Source organism: Motacilla alba, chromosome 7 (genome assembly GCF_015832195.1).
Source record: "Motacilla alba alba isolate MOTALB_02 chromosome 7, Motacilla_alba_V1.0_pri, whole genome shotgun sequence".
In the NCBI taxonomy this organism is placed as follows: Eukaryota; Metazoa; Chordata; class Aves; order Passeriformes; family Motacillidae; genus Motacilla; species Motacilla alba.
In genome coordinates this window covers 1,143,780-1,165,324 of record NC_052022.1, presented here as the reverse complement: position 1 = coordinate 1,165,324, position 21,545 = coordinate 1,143,780, and the positions used below count along the sequence as shown (strand labels likewise).

The window sequence follows — 21,545 nt, the reverse complement described above, 5'->3', positions numbered from 1 at the left end:
GGTCACTTTTACCTGTTTTTGTTTCCCCAAAAAAATTCTGGTATTTGCTAGGTGAACACCTGGAGCTTGTGTGGATGAAGACTGAAAGAATTTTGAAAGAATCAATTTATTATTTGTTGTTCTGGAAGAGGCTGAGGGAAGAAATTTGGGGTGTGGATGTTCCTGGGAGACACCAGGACAGAAAGAAATGGGGATTAATATTTGTCAGAAATCACTCAACACAATCCAAACATTCAAGGCCTAAATAACTTGAATTTTAGTATTTAAATTTCATTTTTAAAAGGGTTTAATAAAACTATTCTCAGGATTAACCAGCACAGCCAAGGTTTCAACACTGATGGACACAGTTAAAAACCATCCAGAATAATCCAGTAATTGATCAAAAAGAATCAGTTTGGCTAAAATTCCTCCCAGTTTCCAGGCAGGAATGCAGAGGTTGAGCTGTTGGCTGTGCTGGGGCTGCCACAGGAAAAAAATGGGGCTGGGAAATAGGAAAACACCAAAAAAGCTGGAAAAATAAACCTGAACTCAGTTCCCTGGAAAACTCCATCCTGCCTGGTTTAAAAGCAGGCTAAGCTTGAGCTGAGTTTCTTCCAGCAAACTGAATTAAGATGTTAAGAAAACCCCACCACTGGAATAATGGGCATTCCCAGTTTTTTATTTTTGATGGAAAAAATCAATGCAAACCTTTTAAAAGTGATATTCCCTTAGGAACAACTTTTTCCTTGAATTTGTGTGGGTGCAAGGGAATAAGAAGTTCCTCCCTGTTTACAAACCCTTAGGACCTGTCAGACTCTACATGCTGCTCCCAGCTCCATGCCACATTCCAGGACCCACTGCCCTCCTGATTTCCAAACTCTCTGTTCCCACTTGGAGCATTCCCATTGGGGATATAAATCCAGGGAGGTGGGTGGCAGGTGAGCAAAGCAAACCTGGCTGATTGTTCAGTCCTGGAGCAGCAATTACCCCATCCTTCCTTGGGAGAGCCTGCAGGGAAAAACCTGGACTATTCCAACCTGGATTTATTTCCACACCAAACACCCATGGATAGCAACAATCCCCCCAAGCCCTGTTTGACCAAATCCAGGTGTTTTTCCCCCAGGCACAAGATGATGAGCAACAACCCTTTGGGGGAAACAGCAGGATTGGGATGTGCTTTCCCATCCCAAAGCATCCCAGAAAATCCCAAAGCATCCCAGGAAAAAGGGTTACAACCTCCTGCATTTTATATTTGAAATAACTCATTTCAATCTCAGGGTGTTCTTAAGGATTCTGAGCCTTGTAACCACCCCAGCCAGAAAATTCCCTGGATAAACCGATCCCTTGGGTGTTTATGCACTGGTAAAAGTGGTCAAAATTCAGGAAAAAACTCCTGAAAAGGAATCTGAACAGTCTTCAGGCAGGTTCTGTGAGTGATTCTCTGGCTCAGAGCCGTACAGAGTATTTAAGGAGAAATAAATACCAGTACATGCTAAAAGACAAGGTTTAATCATTGATAAAAATGTACAAAAATATTCCAAGGACAGCGGCTTCCCAATTTTCTCACCGAGCAGGGCTGGGGGCACCTTCCTGAACGTGCAGGGGCTGGAAAACAGGGCTGGAGCTGCTTCCTCCTCCCTCCTCTGGGCTGTGCAGGTACATTCTGCAGCAGGTTCTTAAGGCAACACATGGAATTGCGTTTAACATCGGATTTTTATTCCTAAGTTTTCGGAAGGGGGAGAGAAAAGGTGGAGAGAAACGCTGGAGTAACAGCCAGGGCTGGGCCGGGGTGGGATTCTGGGAATGCCGAGGTGGTTGTGTCCCAAACGCTCCCTCTGCTGGCACAGGGGGAGAATTCCCAGCCACAACATTCCCTGGGATTTGGGATCGATGGAGTCGGGACTCGGACACCAATCAGCCTTGGACCAAAGCCCCAGTGCCAAGCAACCCCCGAATGCAGGGGACTGCAGAACACAGCAGGACACGGGCTCCTCACTCCTGCTGCCTTTCCCAGGGAAATCCCACCCGACCAAATCCATCAAAGAAGGAAAGCACAAAGAATTAAATTAGGAGTTTTCTTCCTGCAGCTGAACTGGGCTCTGCCCAGGCAGCCCAGGGTTGTTCCCTGCCTCGGGAAGGACATCGGGAAAGTGCTTGGGGACACTGCTGCCACCTCTGTGTCCCCTCCAGGGGATCCCGGCCCCCATCCCGCCCTGCAGCTCCAGGCCAGGCACAGCTTTGCCCTCAGAATTCCATGGATTTTTCTACTTTTGACTGGATTGAAGTGGTAAAAAACTAAAAGCCACCGTTGTTGTGGCCACGGGCCACCGGCCACCGGCCCCAGGGCCTTGCCCACACAAGGCTTGGTTTTATTTTGCCACCTGTAAACATTTTTGGTATCAAGGATCTTCTCATTGATCTTCATCCAGCTGTTCCAAAAGAGTCCTCCTCTGCTTTTCCAGCTCCCCCTCGCTGAGCTCGCTGCCAGAGGTATCCCAGTTTCCCTGGGGAGAGATGGGACAGTGGTCAGGATGGGACTGGCCAGGGAGGTTCCACACTGGGAGCCTCAGCAGGGACACACAGCCAGAGCTGGCTGCTCTGTGTCCCTCACAAACCCCAAAATCCAAACTGGGGAATGCCAAAGACCTCCAGGATCCTCCAGTGCAACCTCTGACCTCTCCAGAGCACACCTATGGAGCTGCACCCGGCAGAGCCCAAAGCATCAGGAAAAACAGGAAGCAGAGCTTACGGAATCTTTTCCAGGCCGTTTTTTAGTGGGAGATTTATGCTTGGACTCGGATCTCTGTCTGGCTCTCTCCTTCTCACTGTCCCTCTCTCTTTCTTTCTTGTCCTTCTCTCGTTCCACATCGGATTCTGGTGAATCCTGGGGAAAAGAAATGGGAATAGTGAATAATGATGTTGAGTATTTTCAACTTCTGTTTAAAGAATTGTAGAGTCATGGAATGATTTAAGGTGGAAGGGACTTGAAATCTCATCCCATGGGCAGCGACACCTTCCCCATCCTAGGTTGCTCCAGCTGTCCACCCTGGCCTTGGACACTTCCAGGGACGGAGCAGCCACAGCTTCTCTGGCACCCTGTGCCTCCTCACCCTCCCAGGGAAGAAGTGAAGCTCTTCCTGCATTTTGGATCCTTCTGCTGCTCTTGTACAACTCAGAGCTTCCAACACAACCCTGATGCTCAGGCAGAACAAGGAGTGGCTGGGATCCTTCCCAGCGCCCCCCAAGGAAGCAGAACACCCGGATTTGCCAGGATGAACAGCAAATCCCAGGACTCATGGAGTCCTTCACCTGGAGCCAAACCCTCCAAATTCAGCAGTTTTCAGTGGTTTAATATTAGGAATATATAACAGTTACTGTGGCAATACCCTCCTCCAGCTTGATCCCAATTTCTCCCTAGGATCATCCAGCTGGGATTACTGACAGCAGGTGCCAGGCTGTCCATAACCCGATCAAAAACGGAGCTTCACTTACAGACTTGTGCCTCCTCTTCTTGCTCTTCTTCTTGTGTTTTTTGGACTTCTTGTAACTCCTCTCTGCAGCCACAGGGAGAAACAAACCCCCAGGAATCAGAGGATAAATGCCAAAGGAGAACAGCACAGCCGCCTTAAAGCCAATCCCATCCCACCCCATCTCATCCCAGCCCAGCCCATCCCGTACCAGACTCGGCGCTGGAAGAACGCTCGGACACCGACCGCGATTCCGAGCGCTGCCGCTTCTTCTTGGAGTGGCTGTCATCATCCTCGGACTCCGAGCCCTTCACACACAGCCAGGGGAGAATTCCAATCAGTCCGGGCAATTCCGGCAGCAACCAGTGCCGCCGGAATGGCAGAGGGAGGGTTTCCAGGGATACTCACGGAGCGGGAACGCGAGCGCTTCCGGTGGTGTTTTTTGGATTTCTTCGAATGTTTCTTGGTCTTGGAGTGGTGGTGTTGACACTCGTGCTGCGGGCAAGGCAAGGAGGGGAGAGCTCGGAATTCCAGCAGGGACTGGCCTTGGAAAAGCCCTAAAATCCCAGCTTGGTCCACCATGGGTAAGAACAACTTCCCTGGAGCAGGGTGCTCCAACCTGGCCTTGGACAGTTCTGGGGATGGGGCAGTGAAACCTCATCAGCTCCAACAAGGCATCCCAAAAATCTGATGGGGTGTTTTTCCTCATCCAAGAAATTTGGGAAAGGATAAAAACTCCATAATCACCATTTCATGGCAGCACCACCTCATCAGCTCCTACAGGACACCCCAAAAATTTGATGGGATCTCCCTCCTCATCCACAAAAGCTGGGAATGGTTAAAAACTCCACAATCACCATTTAATGTCAAAATGCCTAAAAGTGGGCACTGCTGCCATGGTGGAGCTGCACTAAAGGCAGCCAGGAGCAAGGAAAAACACCTGGGTTCCCATGGATCTGGCTCCCTGGATCCGAGTTAAGCCCGGCCTAAACCCACCCCTGGGTTCCCATGGATCTGCTCCCTGGATCTGAGTTAAGCCCGGCCTAAACCCACCCCTGGGTTCCCATGGATCTGCTCCCTGGATCCGAGTTAAGCCCGGCCTAAACCCACCCCTTGCTCTGCCTAATTGGAAATGATAGAATTAAAAGTCAAAATTTCAGTTCAAATTCTTCCAAAATGCAAGAAATGCAACAAGACCCCTGTAGTTATGATATTTCATGAAAATTCCTTTGCTAGGATTTTCTTTTTTTGAGAAGCTGAGAGGGCCTCAGCTTCAAGTATAAATAATTTGTTATTTGTTATTGTGGAATGTAGTAAGTGTTTTTTTAATTGATTAATGTAAGATGTTTTTATTTACTGACTGACTGAGGAGGTAACAACTCTCAGACTCTCTGGGAGTCACAGAACTTTGTTATTCATTCCTTTCTATTCCTGTCTCACCTTCTGATAAATCTTTCTCTCTGTTCTTTGTAGTAGAGTTACAGTGTGGTCTTTTCTAATGTAATATATATCATAATATAATAAACCAGCCTAAAAGGAAATCAAGATGTCCCCTTCACCAAATCCTAACTGCCCTAAAAACAACCACATCAGACCCCCAAGTGTAAAATCTGAAAAATCAAATTCATCTCCTGTTACCACTTCCTGGAAACAACTCCATGAAACCCTTCTGTGGTTGTGATATTTGATGAAAATCCTTTTGCTAAGATTTTCTTCTCCTGAGGAGCTGAAGGGCCTCAGCTCCAAGTGTGAACAATTTGTGATCTGCTGCTGTGGGATGCAGCAGGTGCTTCCTCCATTGCTCCGTGTGGGATGTTTCTGCTTGGTGGCCAATCCAGGGGGCAGCAGCTCTCGGACTCTCTGGAGTCACAGAACTTTGTTATTCATTCCTTTCTATTCCTGTCTCGCCTTCTGATGAATCTTTCTCTCTGTTCTTTGTAGTACAGTTATAGTGTGGTGTTTTTAATGTAATATATCTCATAATATAATAAACCAGCCTAAAAGGAAGTCAAGATCTCTCCTTCCCTTCACCAAATCCTAAGTGCCCTAAAAACAACCACATCAGACCCCCAAGTGTGAGAGCTGAAAAATCAAATTCATCTCCTGTTACCACTTCCTGGAAACAACTCCATGAAATCCTTCCCCTTCCCACTCAATTCAGAAGGAATTTTCCTTGTCTGCTGTCCAGTGATTTCAAAAATAAAGAAATAATTACCTCAAGTACATGAAGGAAATCCTTAAATATCCTTTTCCTTTCGGATTCCAGGGTGATGTCTTCGAATGCTGGCTCCTTCACAAATCTGTCTCTGATCTGTCAGGAAAATTGATTCTATTAATGATATTCAAAGAAGTTAAATTTTAAATCTATTAAAATATTAGGATAGAAGAAATAGAAGAAAAAAAGAATATAATGCAGTAATGAAAATGGCAGTAAGAAATAAGAAAACCAGTAAAGAATAATAATAAAAGCTATATAGATAATAATGAATAAAGATAAAAAGGAATTATAAAAATAATAAGGCATAATAAAAGTAATAAGAAAAATAAGAAATAAAATAAAAATAAAAAATAGAAATAAGAAAACTAAAACCCGGAAGAAATAAAAATAAGGAAAATTAAAAACAAAAACAAAAATATGAAGAAATAATTCAAATAAAAATTAAAAATTAAAAGATAAAAATAAGAAAAATAATAGAAAAAATAAAGATAATAAATAGGAAAAAAATAATAAAAAATTATTTTCACCTGATGAGAAGCCCCTGAACTCCTACAAGGCTAAATTTTTAATCCCAGTTTTCCAAGCAAATCCCAAATTTCCAGTGTTCAGGGAAGCTCTCACTTATGGAAACATGGAGAATCCCACTGTTTCCCCTGCACATTCCATTTAAGCTTTAAAAAACCCAAATATTTATAGAAATTATCCTTGGAAAGGAAAGGTTTTCCAGGGTATTTTATCCAGGACAAAGTTTATAAATAATTTCAATTAATTCTAAATAATTTCAATTAACTTTGCGGGGGCTTGTGGGATTTTATGGGGGGGTTGTTTTTGGGTTTTTTTCTATTTCTTTCGGGATTTTTTAGTTTCAAAAGTCTCGGGATGAAGCTTTTCCCACCCAACTCAAGTTTTCCTGAAGAACCCACAGGCTTTGATGGGGTTTTGAAGCCCCATCAGCAGAACCAGGAAGAGGCTGGCGAACACAGGGATTTTTAGGGATGAGCAGGGGCCTGTTTGGGAATTTGGGAACGCTCTCCCCAAGGAATTCCCATCCTTACATCCTCCCAGACAGCATCCAGCTCGATGGGGGGGGTGGCTTGTTTCAGCATGCTCTTGAAGGCTGACTCCTTCCTCTTCATCTTCCTCGCCTCCTCCTTCTCCCGCTCCCGCTCCCGCGCTTCCGCCTTCTCCAGCAGCTGTGGCAATAAAAGGGAATAATTCCATTTACTGGCATTTCTGCACAGCTCACCCTCAGAGCTGGGCCTGAGTCACTTGGAAATCACAAGGAAATGAATTGCTTTTCCTGTACTTTCAATTATTTCATCCAAAATTAATTAATTAATTATTTCTTTTCCAAGCATGGAAGTGCTGTTGCTGAAAATAAAATGATGCAAAATTACAGAACCACACAAATCAGGAGAAACCTTAATGCACAAACAGGAGAGCAGCACTGAACTCCTATCCCAGAATTCCTCAAGTTTGGGAATGCTGACTGCTTGGATTAAGGTTTATTTTTATTGTGGCAACTGAAATCAGTTAATAACCCTAAAAAACAGAATATTCCTCAAATACTATGGAATTAGTTAGAAAATAAACCCTAATTCCAGTTTGGAGGAGGGATTTCCCATCCTAATTATCCAGATATCCCAATTAATTAATGACCTTATTAATGAATGAATGTATTAATTAACACTTACACTGTTGAAAGCCAGCTTGATATTCCCTGCATCCAACGTGGTGGCTCTTTTAGTGGAGCTGATGACGGTGACAAAATCCTCAAAGGAAGTGTTCACCTCTACCACAAATCCTTTATCCTGGGAAAAAACAGCTCCTTTGGTGTGAGGGAAATCAGGAATTCCTTCAACTCCCAGGAAATCCCAGCTCCCTCGGATGGGAAACGTGCAATTCAAGGGGGAGCCAGGTAAAGCTCACCTTTAAGATGTCTTTAATTATCTTCTTCTCATCGTGGTAGCGAGCCTTTAAATCCTCCACGTAGAACTTGAACAGGTCAAGTGCTGTTGATCCTGAGGGAGGGTTTGGTGAAGCCACAGGTCAGGTTTAACCCAAGAACAGCATTTTTAGGTGTTAAAAATAGGAATGATAGCCGTGGCCTGCCCCAAAGGCCGGGATTTCCCCTCCTTACCGGGCTGGCCCAGCATGCTGGTGAACCTGATGTCGGAGCTGATGGCCGGGTACAGCTCCATCCAGGAGGACATGGAGTGCAGCTGCCCGTGCTCGTGCAGCTCGTCCAGGAACAGCTGCAAGAAACAAGGATAGAGGCAGTGGGGAGCCGTTCCTCCAGCTTCTCCTTGGTACCGGCTGGGATGCATTGGCCTGGTAACTGCAATTCCATCCTTGTTCCGAAAGGAACCAACGGGATTGAAATCCCAGGATTTCAACAGGATAACCAGTAGGATTGTCAATCCAATAGGATTGAAAAAATCCTTTTTCTGCTCTTCCTGTTTTTCTCCACCACCTACAACGTTCCAGATGCATCTCCTTCCCATCCAGGCCTCTTCCCTCTGATTCTTCCCTTGGCTGTAACACGGCACAGAAGATGCCACAGCCCCACACCTGAGGCTCTAAACACCCCCTTGAATCAACCCTGAGAAATAAAACAAACCCATGTGCAATATCCCATGATATTCCATGAGATCTTTAGGACAGAACCCCAGATTCCACCAACCTGGAAAGATTCCCTGTTTTTACGCTGCCTCCTCCTTTCCCTCAGCAAACTTTTCTGCTTCTCCTCCTCCTCCTCTTTCTCCAAGGCCCTGATATGTTCCTCAAAACAGATCAGGGCATCCTCCTTATCCATGTCTAGCAAGAAAACAGGGAGAAGGGTGGAAAAAAATCAGGTTATTCCTTCCAAATGAGGAAGAATCCTCCTCCCCAGAGAATTCCAGAGCCCGCAGACATACTCTGGAGCTCCTCATCCTCGGCAAAGGTGGGGTTGTCCATGAGGTACTGCTGGGCCTCTGACCAGGTGGTGCAGTAGGTGACGTTGGCCATGTTATCCAGGATGTTCTTCAGAGCTTCCCAGTTCCTCTTCCGCAGCTGCTTGGCTTGTTCCTGAGGGGAAAAGTTTATTTTTTGGGCTCAGTTTGAGGTGGTTTGGATAGAAATGTAATGTAGCTAGTGTGCTCTCCAAGAAAAGATGAAATTAGTCTTTAATTTATATAAAATCATGGAATTCTGGTGTGGTTTGGGAAAGCTCATCCCATTCCAACCTCCCACCCTGGACAGGGACCAGGTTGCTCCAAGCCCCATCCTTGGACACAAAACAACACAATTTTTCCATCTTAGTATTATTTCACTGATTCAGAATAAAATCCACCGTGTGATTGATTAAAATCCCCCCAAAATTCAACACATGGTGAATTTTCAGCAGGAATAAATCCCAATAAACCCAAAGACAATCCCTAAAAGCTGCTGTTCATCTGCCATAAAGCCTCAAGCACAGGGTTAAGGTGATTTAGGAACAAGTGAGGAGATGTTGGATGGATTTGAGGGGAACTTGCCTTCTCCTTCTTGGACAGGAAGAACAGAACATCCTCGTAGATCTCCAGCCGGTCCCGCTCGGATATGGCGTTCCACACTTCCAGCTCCCCAAACATCTGTTCAGCTTTTCTGGGCAAAGCAAAGGAAAAGCACACCACTACTGATTTATTTCTTTCTTGGTGACTGAACTATCCATCAACTCCCCAGAACATCAGGGAGAGCTCTGTTCCAAGAAGGAACAGACTTACAGGAATTCTTCATTTTCCCTCTGGTAAGTTTTTGGGGGTTTTTTGTGATATATTTTGAATTTTTATAAAGTTGATGCTGCTCAAAGCAGTGCATCCCATCAGGATTTTTATCCCAGATTTTTATCCCAGGTCTCTTACTTGTATCTGGTGGTGGATGTCATCTTCTCATGGTTTTCCAGGAAGCGCTGGAAGGATTCCTTGGCTTCCTTGTACTTGGATCTGGCTTCTTCCTTCTCCTCCTTCTCTGTCTGAACTTTGTAGGCATTAAAGGCCTGCTTCTTTTCACTCAGTTTTGCCAAAGCACTTCCCAGGAAAGGAAAGGAAAGAGCAATGTTAATTATAAATTTTAAAATAAAATTAAAAAACAGGAAGAGAAGACAAAAATCAGAAAAATCAGAAAAGGAAAATCAGGGGAAAAAATGAAAATCTGAAAAAGGAAAAGGAAAATCAGAACACAAAGAGAAAGACAATCAGAACACAAAGAGAAAGACAATCAGAACACAAAGAGAAAGACAATCAGAACACAAAGAGAAAGACAATCAGAACACAAAGAGAAAGACAATCAGAAAACCAAGGGAAAAAAAAGAAAACCAAGAACATTCAGAAAAAGAAAATAAGAAAAATAAATTAGAAAACCAAAACCAGAAAGCAAAAGGTGACAGTTTGAACAATCTCGATTTGAGATAAAATTAATCTGAACATTTTAATCCCCAAGTCAACACAGAATACCAACTTCCACATTTTTCCCCAATAAAAATGAAGCTGTGGAAGCATTTCCTTGTGAAGGAAAGGATGACAATTCCCTGCCAATGGCACAAACGCAGGAGTATCTGCTGCTGCCAGAATATTTGGATGTTTTGGAAGTAAATTCCCTAAAAAAAGGTTTGTGTGGAATTAAAGGAGGACTCAGTACCTGTATCTGGGGTCATTAATGATCATTTTCATGGCCTGCTCCCAGGACGCGTTGGATGGAACCCGCTGTGAAAACAGGAAATTATGGATGAGTCAGACCTGGAATTAACATCCAACAAGGAATAATTCCTTAAAAACAGCCATGGGGAAAAGAAAAAAGAACATTTCATTTTTAAGCTAGAACAACACTTCACTGCAATGTTCTTTCCTTTAATTTACTCAAGATTTAGGAATTCTTCCCCAAAAAAACCAAGTAAAATCTGGTAATAAAATAGAGATGAAACCAGGTTTTGTAGCTCAAGAAAACATTAATATTTGGTCAATAAAAGATCAATAACTGGCCCAAATACCTTTTCTTTTAACAGTTCTTTAAAAGCTTGTTTGGCCTCTTCCTTTGTGTTCCACGTGTAGGTTTTTTTAACTGGTTGGGCGTCCTCATCCTCCTTCTTTGCAGCAGCACTAAAGCAAAACGAGTTTATTATTTCAGCATTTTTTTCTTAGTTAGAGGCACTGAAGAGTCAAAACCCACCACAAAATGAGTTTTCCAAATAGCAACTCCAAGTAAAAAAATAATTATAATAATGCATACAAGGGTTTTCCTTGCAGACACCACAACTGATGAAAAAGAGATCCAAAAAGTGAATTATTGAGGTAAATATTTCCCTCCTGCAGCTGGCTGCCTGCTAAGGTTATCTAGAAATTATCCCTAAATATATAATGTTGAAATTCAGCAGGAATATTAATATTTTATATAAAAATATAAAGAGAAGTGCATAAAAATGGGCCTCTTCTCCTTTATTATGTCCTGCTGTCTAAAATCCCCCACAGCATTTCTTAGCCCTAAGTTATAATTTTTCACATAATAGATTTTTCATTATTTAAAAAAAAAAAAAAGGAATCCTAGCTGGAACAGATAAAAATCCCTTTAGTATTTTATTTTCTTCCAGTGGTAACCAATGGCACAGATCCATGGAAAAGGAGCATAAATAGGGAAGTGTTTAATGGCACCCTGGGAAATTCTTACAGACACTGGAAAATCCATGGAATGGTCCTGCCACTGATGCTGCTGAGAAACGACAAACTGCAGCAAAGCCCTGAGGCTTCATAAATTATCGTGGAATCATGGAATGCCTTGGATGGGGACAGCAAAGCCCACCCAGTCCCATGGGCAGGGACACCTTTCACTGTCCCAGGCTGCTCCAAGCCCTGTCCTTGGCCTTGGGCACTGCCAGGGATCCAGGGGCAGCCGCAGCTGCTCTGGGCACCCTGTGCCAGGGCCTCATCACCCTCCCGGACAACGATTTTTTCCCAATCCCGGATCTAAGCCTGCCTTCTGTCACCTCAAAGCCATTCCCTGGAAGAACTCACTTTAAGTGTGAATTCATTCCCTGGAAGAACTTTAAGAATTCATTCCCTGGAAGAACTCGCTTTAAGTGTGCTACAGGTTTGTGGGAAGATCTTGGTGTTCGGGATGGGAACCATGGAATGGGTTGGGTGGGAAAGGACATTAAGGATCATCCCAATCCACCCCTGCCATGGCAGAGACACCTCCCACCATCCCAGGCTGCTCCAAGCCCTGTCCAACCTCACCTGGGACATCCCAAGGACCTGGGATATCCCAACATCTGTGGCAATTCCATCCCAGGGCCTCGGAGGGAACGATCCCCCCTAACATCCCCCCCAGATCCCCCTTTCCCGGAGCTGACATCCATCCGCTGCCACTCACTCTCCCGAGGCCTCCTGCTTGGCCGCCTCATCCGTGGCGGCGGCCGCGGTGTCGGCGCCGCCGTCCTGCGCGCCGGGGGCGACGCCGCCCTGGCCCTGCTCCTCGGCCGCGGCCGTGCCGGCAGCGTCCGCGTCCCCCGCGGCGGCGGCCGGGGCGGATTCCCCCTCGGGAGCGGCTCCCGCGGCAGCGGCCGTGCCCGCGGCGCTCTCGGCGGCCGGGGCCGCGCTGGCCCCGCCGGGAGCGTCCCCGGCCGTGGCCGGAGCCGAGGTGGCGGCGGCCGCATCCTCCGGCTTCGTGCTGGGGACACAAACGACAGCGGTCACTGCGGGCGCTGGGTCGAGATTCGGGGCAAAGGGGCGGCTGGGGGATGTGGAGACAGCGGGGAATGAGGGGTTTAGGGGGAGTTAAGGACTCGGAAAAGGTTTATACGCCCTCAGGGAAAAGGGTGTGTGAGGCCCTCAGGGTTAAAAAAGGGGGGAAAAAGGCCCTCAGGAAATTTAAGAAATTTTCCCCTTAAAAAAAGGGGAAAAAGGCCCTCAGGGTTAAAAAAGGCGGGAAAAAGGCTCTCAAGAAAAAAAGGGGCAAAAAAGGCCCTCAGGATTAAAAAAGGGGTCAAAGAGCCTCTCAGGGTTAAAAAAGGGGGGAAAAAGGCCCTCAGGGAAAAAAGGGGCAAAAAAGACCCTCAGAGTTAAAATAGGGGGGAAAAGGCCCTCAGGATTAAAAAAGGGGGGAAAGGCCCTCAGGGTTAAAAAAAGCAGGGGGGGAAGGCCCTCATGGTTAAAAAGCGGAGGGAAAAGGCCCTCAGGGTTAAAAAAGGGGAGGGAAAAGGCCCTCAGAGTTAAAAAAGGGGGGGAAAAGGCCCTCAGGGTTAAAAAAGGGGCGAAAAAGGCCCTCAGGGTTAAAAAAGGGGCAAAAAAGGCCCTCAGGGTTAAAAAAGGGGAGGGAAAAGGCCCTCAGGGTTAAAAAAGGGGGGGAAAAGGCCCTCAGGGTTAAAAAAGGGGGAAAAAGGCCCTCAGGGTTAAAAAGGGGGGGAAAAAGGCCCTCAGGGTTAAAAAAGGGGTTGCAGAGCCTTAGGGTTAAAAAAGGGTTTGAAGGATCCTAGGAAAAGTTTGAAGGTCCTCAGGAAAAAAAGGGGCGAAAAGGCCCTCAGCATTAAAAAAGGGTCAAAGAGCCTCAGGAAAGAGGGTTTGAAGAGCCTCAGGAAAGAAAGGGATTGTAGAATGCTAGGAAAAGTTTGAAGACCCTCAGGAAAAAGGCTTAAAGGTCCTCAGAAAAAGCTTGAAGGCCCTCAGGAAAAGATTAGTATAATGTTAAAAATGTACCTGTTTTCTTCAGCTTTAATCATTGCTAGAGGGAAAAAAGGGAAAAAAATAATTAAAATATAGTTTGAAAATGGTTCATATACACAGGGAGTTCTGGTAATTCTTGATTTAATAAAAGCAAAGTTTTAAATGTTTTTTGTCACAATCAAAAATTTTAATGTTTGTGTCCTTCAAAGACTGAAATAAAATGAGATTAAAATAAAGATTAGAAAAGCCACTACAGGAAGACTGGGGAATATAAAAATGACTTTCTGGTTTAAAATAATTCTTTTAATTTGTAAAAAAATAGTTCAAAGACCCAGAAAGAAAGTCAGGATTATTAAACAGAATTTTAAGAAAGGAAATATTTAATCTACTGCTGCCTATTCTTTTTTCCACACTTACTCTTTTCTCCCAGCTGATTTTGTTGCTCTTTACACCAATAATACAATTAATTATTATATATTTATAAAAACACAAGTCCGGCAGCCTTTTACCTTCAAGATCCTCCAGCTCTTTGGGTTTTGCCCAGCGGGATTCCTTGGTTTGGGAATTGTAGTAATAAGGCTTCCCAGAATCTGATTTATACTCCTTCCAGGGACACTTGGACAGCAATTGCTGATGGAGAGAAAACAAACATTTCCCAAGGAAAATCTCCTTCAGTAACTCCTTAAATAAGGATTCCTGCTTCCCCCTTAATTATTCCTGCTCCTTAAATAAGCAATTAGGAACAACATTAGGGATGTCCCTGGGATAATTATGGGGTACAAGGCTTTGGGTGTATTAAAGATGCATTCCTGGAGCTCTTCCCTCTTGAAATTCCTTCCAATTAAGGAAAAAAAAATCCAACAAAATTCCATGTTTTCCCATTTTTTTCCTTGTGGATTTAGCTTTGGTTAAGGTTTATTTTCAGCTCTCAGCTATAAACATCACCTCAAGAAAACTGAAGAACTGGCTAAAAAGTGAAAATAAACCATACTGGATCAATTTGATTTGATATGATCCAACAAGAATAAACCAGGGGAATTCTCAGGAATTTGTTGTGTATTTAAGAGCATTAATTTGACCAAAATAGTTATTTTTAGGGATTTTTTTCTTCTCTAAATTATTTTTCTATTACTTCTCTAAATAATAAAAAAAAGGACACATTTTTAATAAAAAAGCCTATCTAAAAATGAGGAAAATGAGGAATTTTGGCCACTTTGCACCCTCAGGTTCTCCCAACATAAGGAGAACAATCCAAATATTTTAGGAACATTTCTCATTGGAAGAGTTTGCTCCCATTTCTTCCAGCAGCATTCTCCCTGCTGCAGGTGTCAGGCTTGGAAACCCTCGTGCTCCCACAATATCCCAGAATTAATTTGGGATTTGGTCACCTCAGCAGGGGTTTTGAGGTCATCTGGCTTCTCCCACGTGGACTGCTTGGTCTCAGTGTTGTAGTAATAAGTTCTTCCATCCGGGGACTTGTGCTCCGTCCACGTGGATTTCTGGGAAAACCCCAAGGCACGTTAATAATGCTGTAAAAAGCGGGATGCAGCTCCACAAGCCCAGCGGGATACAGACCTGCTTGGAGTGCTCCTCGCTGGCAGAGCTGCTGGCGGTGGAGCTGGGCTGCACCGTGGAGACCACGGCATGCGTCGTCTGAGGAGAGACAAAACCCTCATCAGCTGGGGGGGTTCACCCAAATACCCTGATTTCCCAAGTGCCTCGGCAGCACGGGAAAGGCAGGGAGCCAAATTCACACCTTAAGTCAGTGTTTTCCCCAGAAAACTCCTTTTGGAGTAGAGCTGTTCAACTGCACATTGCCAAGGGCCTGACTGCCACCAGGAATTGCAAGTGAAGGGGTCAGACCACGAACCCCAAGTGACAATTCCAGCAGCACTCCCTGCTCCCAAACCCTGAGCAACACCTGCTCCAGGAAGATCCCACTCCCTGAGCTCCCTCACTGCACACCTCCTGCTGCTTTCCATGACTCCCTGGAACCGGGACTGGATCCACCTGCTGCGGATCAGGGGTTGGGTACGGCCAGGGAAAACTGGATTTCCTGACAGGGATGGAAATCCCATGGAAATAATGTGGATATCATCTCTATTTCATAACTAAGTTGGGACAAAGCCCACAGATTTCAAGGAACAACCAAAAACTTGGAAAAAAGCAGGGGAGAAAAAAATTGAATTAAGGTTTTCCTTTAAATCCCTAAAACCAAGTTTGCCCCACAGCACACTGGAATTCCAACCTTCTGGAATTGTGCTTTCCACATACCTGAGTCCCAGGAGGAGTCACACCTGAAAAATAAATAATTAAAAATTAATTTAAGGTTTGGTTGCTTCATTTTCCTTAATATTCCACCATGTGGGCAAGGAAAAAAATGTCCTGGGCACCAACGGAGACTGCAGGACTGAAATGCTCCATTCCATTTTAGGGAAAAATGGAAATTTTTAATGTTTCAGCTGATTTTGAAATTATATATTTGAAACTTTGAAATCATATCATGTTGTTTTACTCACCTACTTGTGCATCCATGCTGTTCACTCCCGGCTGTAAAAATAATTGAAACAATTAAACACTTAAACAATTAAATGTAAGTAATTAATTACTGAGGAATTAAATCCTAAAAAAAATCCAATATTCATTATCCAAACAAGGCTGTTCTGCCACAAAAGGCTCAATTCCTTAAATAAGGATTCCTGCTTCCCCCTTAATTATTCCTGCTCCTTAAATAAGCAATTAGGCACATCATTAGGTGGGATAATTATGGGGCACAAAGCTTTGGGTGTATTAAAATTGCATTCCTGAAGCTCTTTCTTCCTGAAATTTCTTCCAATTAAGGAAAAAATCAACAAAATTCCAAGTTTTCCCATTTTTTCCCTTGTGGATTTAGCTTTGCTTAAGGTTTATTCTCAGTTCTCAGCCACAAACATCAAATACTCCTCAGGAAAACAGAAAAATTGGCTAAAAAGTGAAAATACATCCCATTGGATCAATTTGATTTTATATTATCCAACAGGAATAAACCAGGAAATTCTCAGGAATTTGCTGTGTATTTAAGAGCATTAATTTGACCAAACCAGTAATTTCTAGGAATTCTAAAATGAATTTTAAGAGCATTAATCGGACCAAAATACTGATTTTTAGGAATTTCACTGCTTCCAATCAGCACAGCAAAGGTTTGTGCTCAGCACCACAGGAAATTCCATGGGAATTTAGGGATTGAAATCTGCATGGGGAAAAAACCATAAAAATAATTTATTTCTAAATTTAATAGCTGGAACTGGTTTAAAGTGAATCTCTGAGGCTTGGACTAAATTTATTTCTTAAGAACAGGATTTAAATTCTTTCATCCCAGAGATTTCACCTGCATTTTTACTTTTCCCTCTCCATTTCCACCCAAAGAATTCCTCATTCCTTGAGCCATTCCAGCAATTTTTATACTCAAATGAATTTCAGGAACTTTTAATAAAAATCTGTTTCTAATGGATTCAAATCTCTTTAATATTTAATTAAAACTCTTAAAAAATTACAATTTAAGAGAGAAGAATCTCTTGGTCAGACAATTCAGCAACCCAGGGTCACAGTGATTCCTGCCAAACTCCAGGAAGTGAAGGATAAGGAATGAAAGGAAAACTAAAAAGAATTTAAAGACTGATGAAAATCACAAAAATCTTATTTTATAATCATTCGAGAGGCACATAAAATTCCACTGCAATTGAAAATACATTTAAAATCTAAATTCCTATTTGCTAATTAAAGAAAGCAAAGAGTGATCAACAGCAACTGGCAAATAGTTTTTAAAAACTAAAAAAAAAAAGAATTCAACTCACAGGAACCGTGGGCTGCATGGCAGCCTGGGACATGTGGGACATCATCATTCCAGGCATCACTGACTGCATCATTCCAGGCATCTGGAATTCAAGAGCATTTCCCACACATTTCATCGTACTCTCAACACAGAATACAGCATTTCTATTTTAAACCATTATCTGATAGAAAACAACCCAAACATCCCTCCTGGGTAACACTAAACAAAGCAGATTTGTGGGACTGTGATTCCCCTCATCACATTCCCACTACACTGGGATAGTCCTATTAGAAATGGCACGTCCAGACTCCAAAGCTGGACAGGAAAGAACAATAAAAACCACTGAAACTCCAAAGGAACAACAGTGAATGATGTGGGACCCGATTCCACTCCCGGAATCCTGAGAGCAGGAAAAGCAAAGGTGGGAATGATGAATTCCTGCAGAACTCCACGGCTACAGGAACCGAGGAACAAAGGAAAGGTGAACTCCCAGGTGCAGCATTTACCTTCAGCTTTTTGCTCTCCAAAAAGTGCTGAGTTGCTCCCTAAAATATGAAATACTGAACTATTCCCTGGCTAAGAGTGGGAATTGTGGAGAAGGAGGCACAAAAAGCAGAGAAATAAACCAGAGTTCCCACTTCACTTCCTAACGAACACACACTGTGCTAATGAGCCAGACCCTCCTCATTTTCAGAAACTGTTTCATTTTTACCCCAGAAGCTGCAAATCCCCACTGAAAAAATTCCTACCAAGCTTTTATAATTTAAGGGAAATAGGGATGCTGTGTCCGAGGAATTGCAAAGGAGGAGGAGCTGTCACCACGGGCTGTCCCCAAAGGTTTAATCCTTCCCTTCCATAATCCACCATCACAAGGAGCATCCCGAGGACACTCAGCACTCCTGGGATATTTGTTACACCCACAAGGAGAATTGTTTCTTTGAAGAGCTGAGGATTTCATCCCAAACTGCACGGGAAATGTGGTAATTGAGAGGAAGAGCTGCCAACAGCAGGGCCACGCTGTGGCTGCGTCACCTGCCAGGGCTGTGTCACCATTCCAGTCCCGTGGCATCGGGATACAGGATGACAAACCAGCCCCAGGATTCCAGCAGGAACCCTGCACAATCCTGTCTCTCTTTGTTTCCTCTCCTGCTGTAACGTTCACGTGTGTGGATGCAGGGATTGGCCAGGAATTACAGAGACGTGAAGTCCCAAGACAAACTCATCCCTTCAAAATCTCCTGGAAACTCCCAAAAAACTTACATAAATCCCAAATTATGGATTGATAATTAAACTTAAAGGTGCACTAATTACCTGCTCTTATTCCAAAAACTTTTAAGAAATCCCAAATGATGGACTGCAAGTTAGAGGTGCATTAATTACCTGTTCTCATCCAAAAAACTTCAATAAATCCCAAACTATAGATTTAAAATTAAAGTTACAGGTACATTAATTACCTGTTCTCATTCCAAAACAATTGTATAAATCCCAAACTATAGATTCATAATTAGAGGTGCATTAATTACCTACTCTCATCCAAAACACTTTAATAAATCCCAAACTATAGATTTATAATTAGAGGTGCATTAATTACCTGTTCTTATTCCAAAACAATTGTATAAATCCCAAATTATAGATTTATAATTCGAGGTGCATTAATTACCTGTTCTCATCCAAAACAATTGTATAAATTCCAAATTATGGATTGACAATTAGAGGTGCATTAATTACCTGTTCTCATCCAAAAAACTTTAATAAATCCCAAACTATAGATTGATAATTAGAGGTACATTAATTACCTGTTCTTATTCCAAAACAATTTTATAAATCCCAAATTATGGGCTGATAATTCGAGGTGCATTAATTACCTGTTCTCATTCCAAAAAACTTTAATAAATCCCAAATTATGGGCTGATAATTCGAGGTGCATTAATTACCTGTTCTCATCCCAATTTCCAACCACAGCCACAGAGGTGCACCAGTTCCCTGTGCCCATAAGGAGAGTTTCAGCAGGATCAAATCCCCTGATTCCCCCCCTCTCCTTTTCCCAGGGAGATTCCCCCCTCGGGGTGCCTGGGGACGGAATGCTGCTGGAATGGCCTTACCTGCCCCATCGGGGGTCCTCCCATGGGGGGCATCATCTGAGGCATCATCCCGTGGGGAACCGGGGGCATGTTGGGAGGTCTCTGCCCCATGGGGTGCATGCCCATGGGGGGGTAGTGGGGCATTCCCGGGTGGCCCATCTGGAAAACACCAGCAAGCAGGGAAAATCAGCACCGAGGCAGCCACCCCAAACACACTCACCACAGGGAATAATGAGGATCCCTTTCCTCGGGTTTTTAATTATTCCCACACTTTAAGGATTTTCTGCTCCAGACAGATGCAACAGCTCTGAGAGTACCTTAAGACAAAGCTTGGGTAGAACTTCCCTTTGGAAAACACATCTAGCAGGAGGGAAAAAAAAATCAAATTATTGATCACAGCATCCCAGAATGGTTTGGGAAGGAGGGATCTCAAAGCTCTTCCAGTTCCACCCTCTGGGACACCTTCCACTGTCTCAGGTGCTCCAACCTGGCCTTGGACACTCCCAGGGATGGGGAGGCCTGGAATTCCATCCCAGGGCCTCCCCACCCTCACAGAGAAGGGATTCTCCCCTCATTTCCCCTAATTCCACCATCTTCCAGTCCAAAATCGGTTTTCCAATTATTTTTTGTTATTCCTGAAATCTCCCTGGGGCTGGGAGTCACACAAAGAAACCACAAACAACTAAAAAGGTTTCAGTCTTCTGGACAGAACACTTGACTGTTCCCAATCACACCCTCTCAGAGCACATGCAGGGACAGCTCCTGCTTCCCCAGTCCCAGGTAATTCCAGGAGGAACAGCATTTCCTAAAAATCTCCCCTGACCCTCTCTGGAGTGTTGATTTACTTTCAGAGGGACCTACAACCCTGGGGCTGAGAATATTGTCCCAAGGCTGCTTTTCTCCAGGCTGAGCCCCTTTCCAGCTCCCCCAGCTGCTCCCGGGGCTCCAGATCCTTCCTAGCTCTGGATACAGCCAGCTCTGAGATCCACTGTGCCCGGGGGGCATCGGGAAGGGCATTCCCAGCAGGCCAGGCAGGGATCCTGCCCCTCCGAGGCACCTCTGGGTGCTGTGTCCAGCTCTGGCTCCTCAGCCCAGCAGGGACAGGAGCTCCTGGAGCTGAGCGAGGGCCTGGGGCAGCTCTGTGCCCAGGAGAGGCTGAGGGAGCTGGGGCTGCTCAGCCTGGAGAGGAGCCCCAGGGAGAGGAGCCCCCAGGGAGAGGAGCCCCAGGGAGAGGAGCCCCAGCCCTGGCTGTCCCCGTGTGCAGGGAGAGCTCCTGCAGAGCCCAGCAACGGCCCCAGAAGAAGGCAGGGACTGATGCTCAGGAAGTCCCACCTGCACACGAGCAAGAACTTCCTCCCAGTGCGGGTGACAGGTGCCCAGAGAGCTTTCGGCGTCTCCCTCAGCGCGGATACCCCGACCCGCCCGCACACAGCCCCGTCCCCCGGGACGCCCATCCCACCCAACCCTGGAAGGCGGGACCAGCTTCCGCACGCCGTGACCCCGTTCCCCCCCCCCCCACGGTCCCGCACTCACCATGAGCGAGCCGCGGTCGACGCCGCCGGGCCGCATGGCGGGGCTGAGCAGGGAGCCGCCGCAGCGGCCCAGGAGGCGCCCGCGCAGCGGCGGCCGCGGGGCCGCGGGCCCGAAGGGCAGCAGCGGCTCGGGCTCGCCGCGGGGCGGGAGCAGCGGCGCCAGCAGGCTGACGGGCTTCCCCGCCGGCCAATCGGGGCGCGCCGCCAGCCGCGCGCTCTTCGGCGATTGGTCGGCGCCCGAGCCCACCGGCCGCACGGCGTCGCCCGGCGTCAGCTGCATGAGGGGCGGCGGCTTCGGCAGCGAGAACGGCAGCGGCTGCGGGGAGGCGGCGGCGGCCGCGGCCGTGGAGTCCCCGCCGGACATGGCGGCGGCGGGCGGCGCGGCCCCGCGGCGCGGCGCTGGCTCGGGCGGCTCCCGGGAGCGCGGGGCGCGGAGCGAAGCGGCGGCTGCGGCGGCCGAGCGCGGGGCACGCCGGGAAGCCGCTCACGTGGGACCGGGGGCGGTGCGCGATGAGCCGGGCGGTACCAACAGCGCCGCGAGGAGGGGGTGACTTCCCGCTCCACCGTTCCGGCTGAGCCCGGGAGGTGGCGGCAGATCTCCCCTCAGCCGCGCTGCGGGTGGTACGCGCCGGGTTCGTGCGCTCCCCCCCCCCCCCCCCCCCCCCGTGGCGGTGCGGGTGGTACGGGCCGAGCGCGGCCGGGAGGCGCTGGGACCCCCCCGCGCCGCGCGCCGTGGTTGGCGCCGCTGGGGGGGAGCGGCCGCCATGGCGGGCGGGGAGAGCGC

General features: G+C 46.0%; 1 protein-coding gene across 2 annotated transcripts; it reads right to left on the bottom strand.

The window, feature by feature from the left end:
• Nucleotides 1-1,461: 1,461 nt before the first annotated feature.
• PRPF40A (pre-mRNA processing factor 40 homolog A) lies at nucleotides 1,462-21,217 on the bottom strand. 2 transcript variants are annotated; one of them, XM_038142016.1, is made up of 27 exons: nucleotides 20,763-21,215; nucleotides 19,251-19,388; nucleotides 17,171-17,251; nucleotides 15,857-15,887; nucleotides 15,612-15,634; nucleotides 14,913-14,990; nucleotides 14,726-14,836; nucleotides 13,847-13,967; nucleotides 13,371-13,395; nucleotides 12,049-12,345; nucleotides 10,673-10,781; nucleotides 10,324-10,388; nucleotides 9,549-9,713; nucleotides 9,183-9,291; nucleotides 8,583-8,733; nucleotides 8,348-8,481; nucleotides 7,805-7,919; nucleotides 7,594-7,685; nucleotides 7,359-7,475; nucleotides 6,720-6,857; nucleotides 5,662-5,757; nucleotides 3,855-3,941; nucleotides 3,658-3,754; nucleotides 3,472-3,533; nucleotides 2,729-2,863; nucleotides 2,361-2,483; nucleotides 1,462-1,654 (listed from the first exon to the last, which is right to left on the bottom strand). In XM_038142016.1, the coding sequence occupies exons 1-26, from the start codon at nucleotides 21,123-21,125 to the stop codon at nucleotides 2,391-2,393; spliced, it is 3,033 nt and encodes a 1,010-aa protein (XP_037997944.1). In that variant the 5' UTR covers nucleotides 21,126-21,215; the 3' UTR covers nucleotides 1,462-1,654; nucleotides 2,361-2,390. The 2 variants fall into 2 exon arrangements, with proteins under 2 accessions (XP_037997944.1, XP_037997945.1); XM_038142017.1 differs by having other exon boundaries at nucleotides 1,462-2,483; nucleotides 20,763-21,217.
• Between the last annotated feature and the right edge of the window lie 328 nt (nucleotides 21,218-21,545).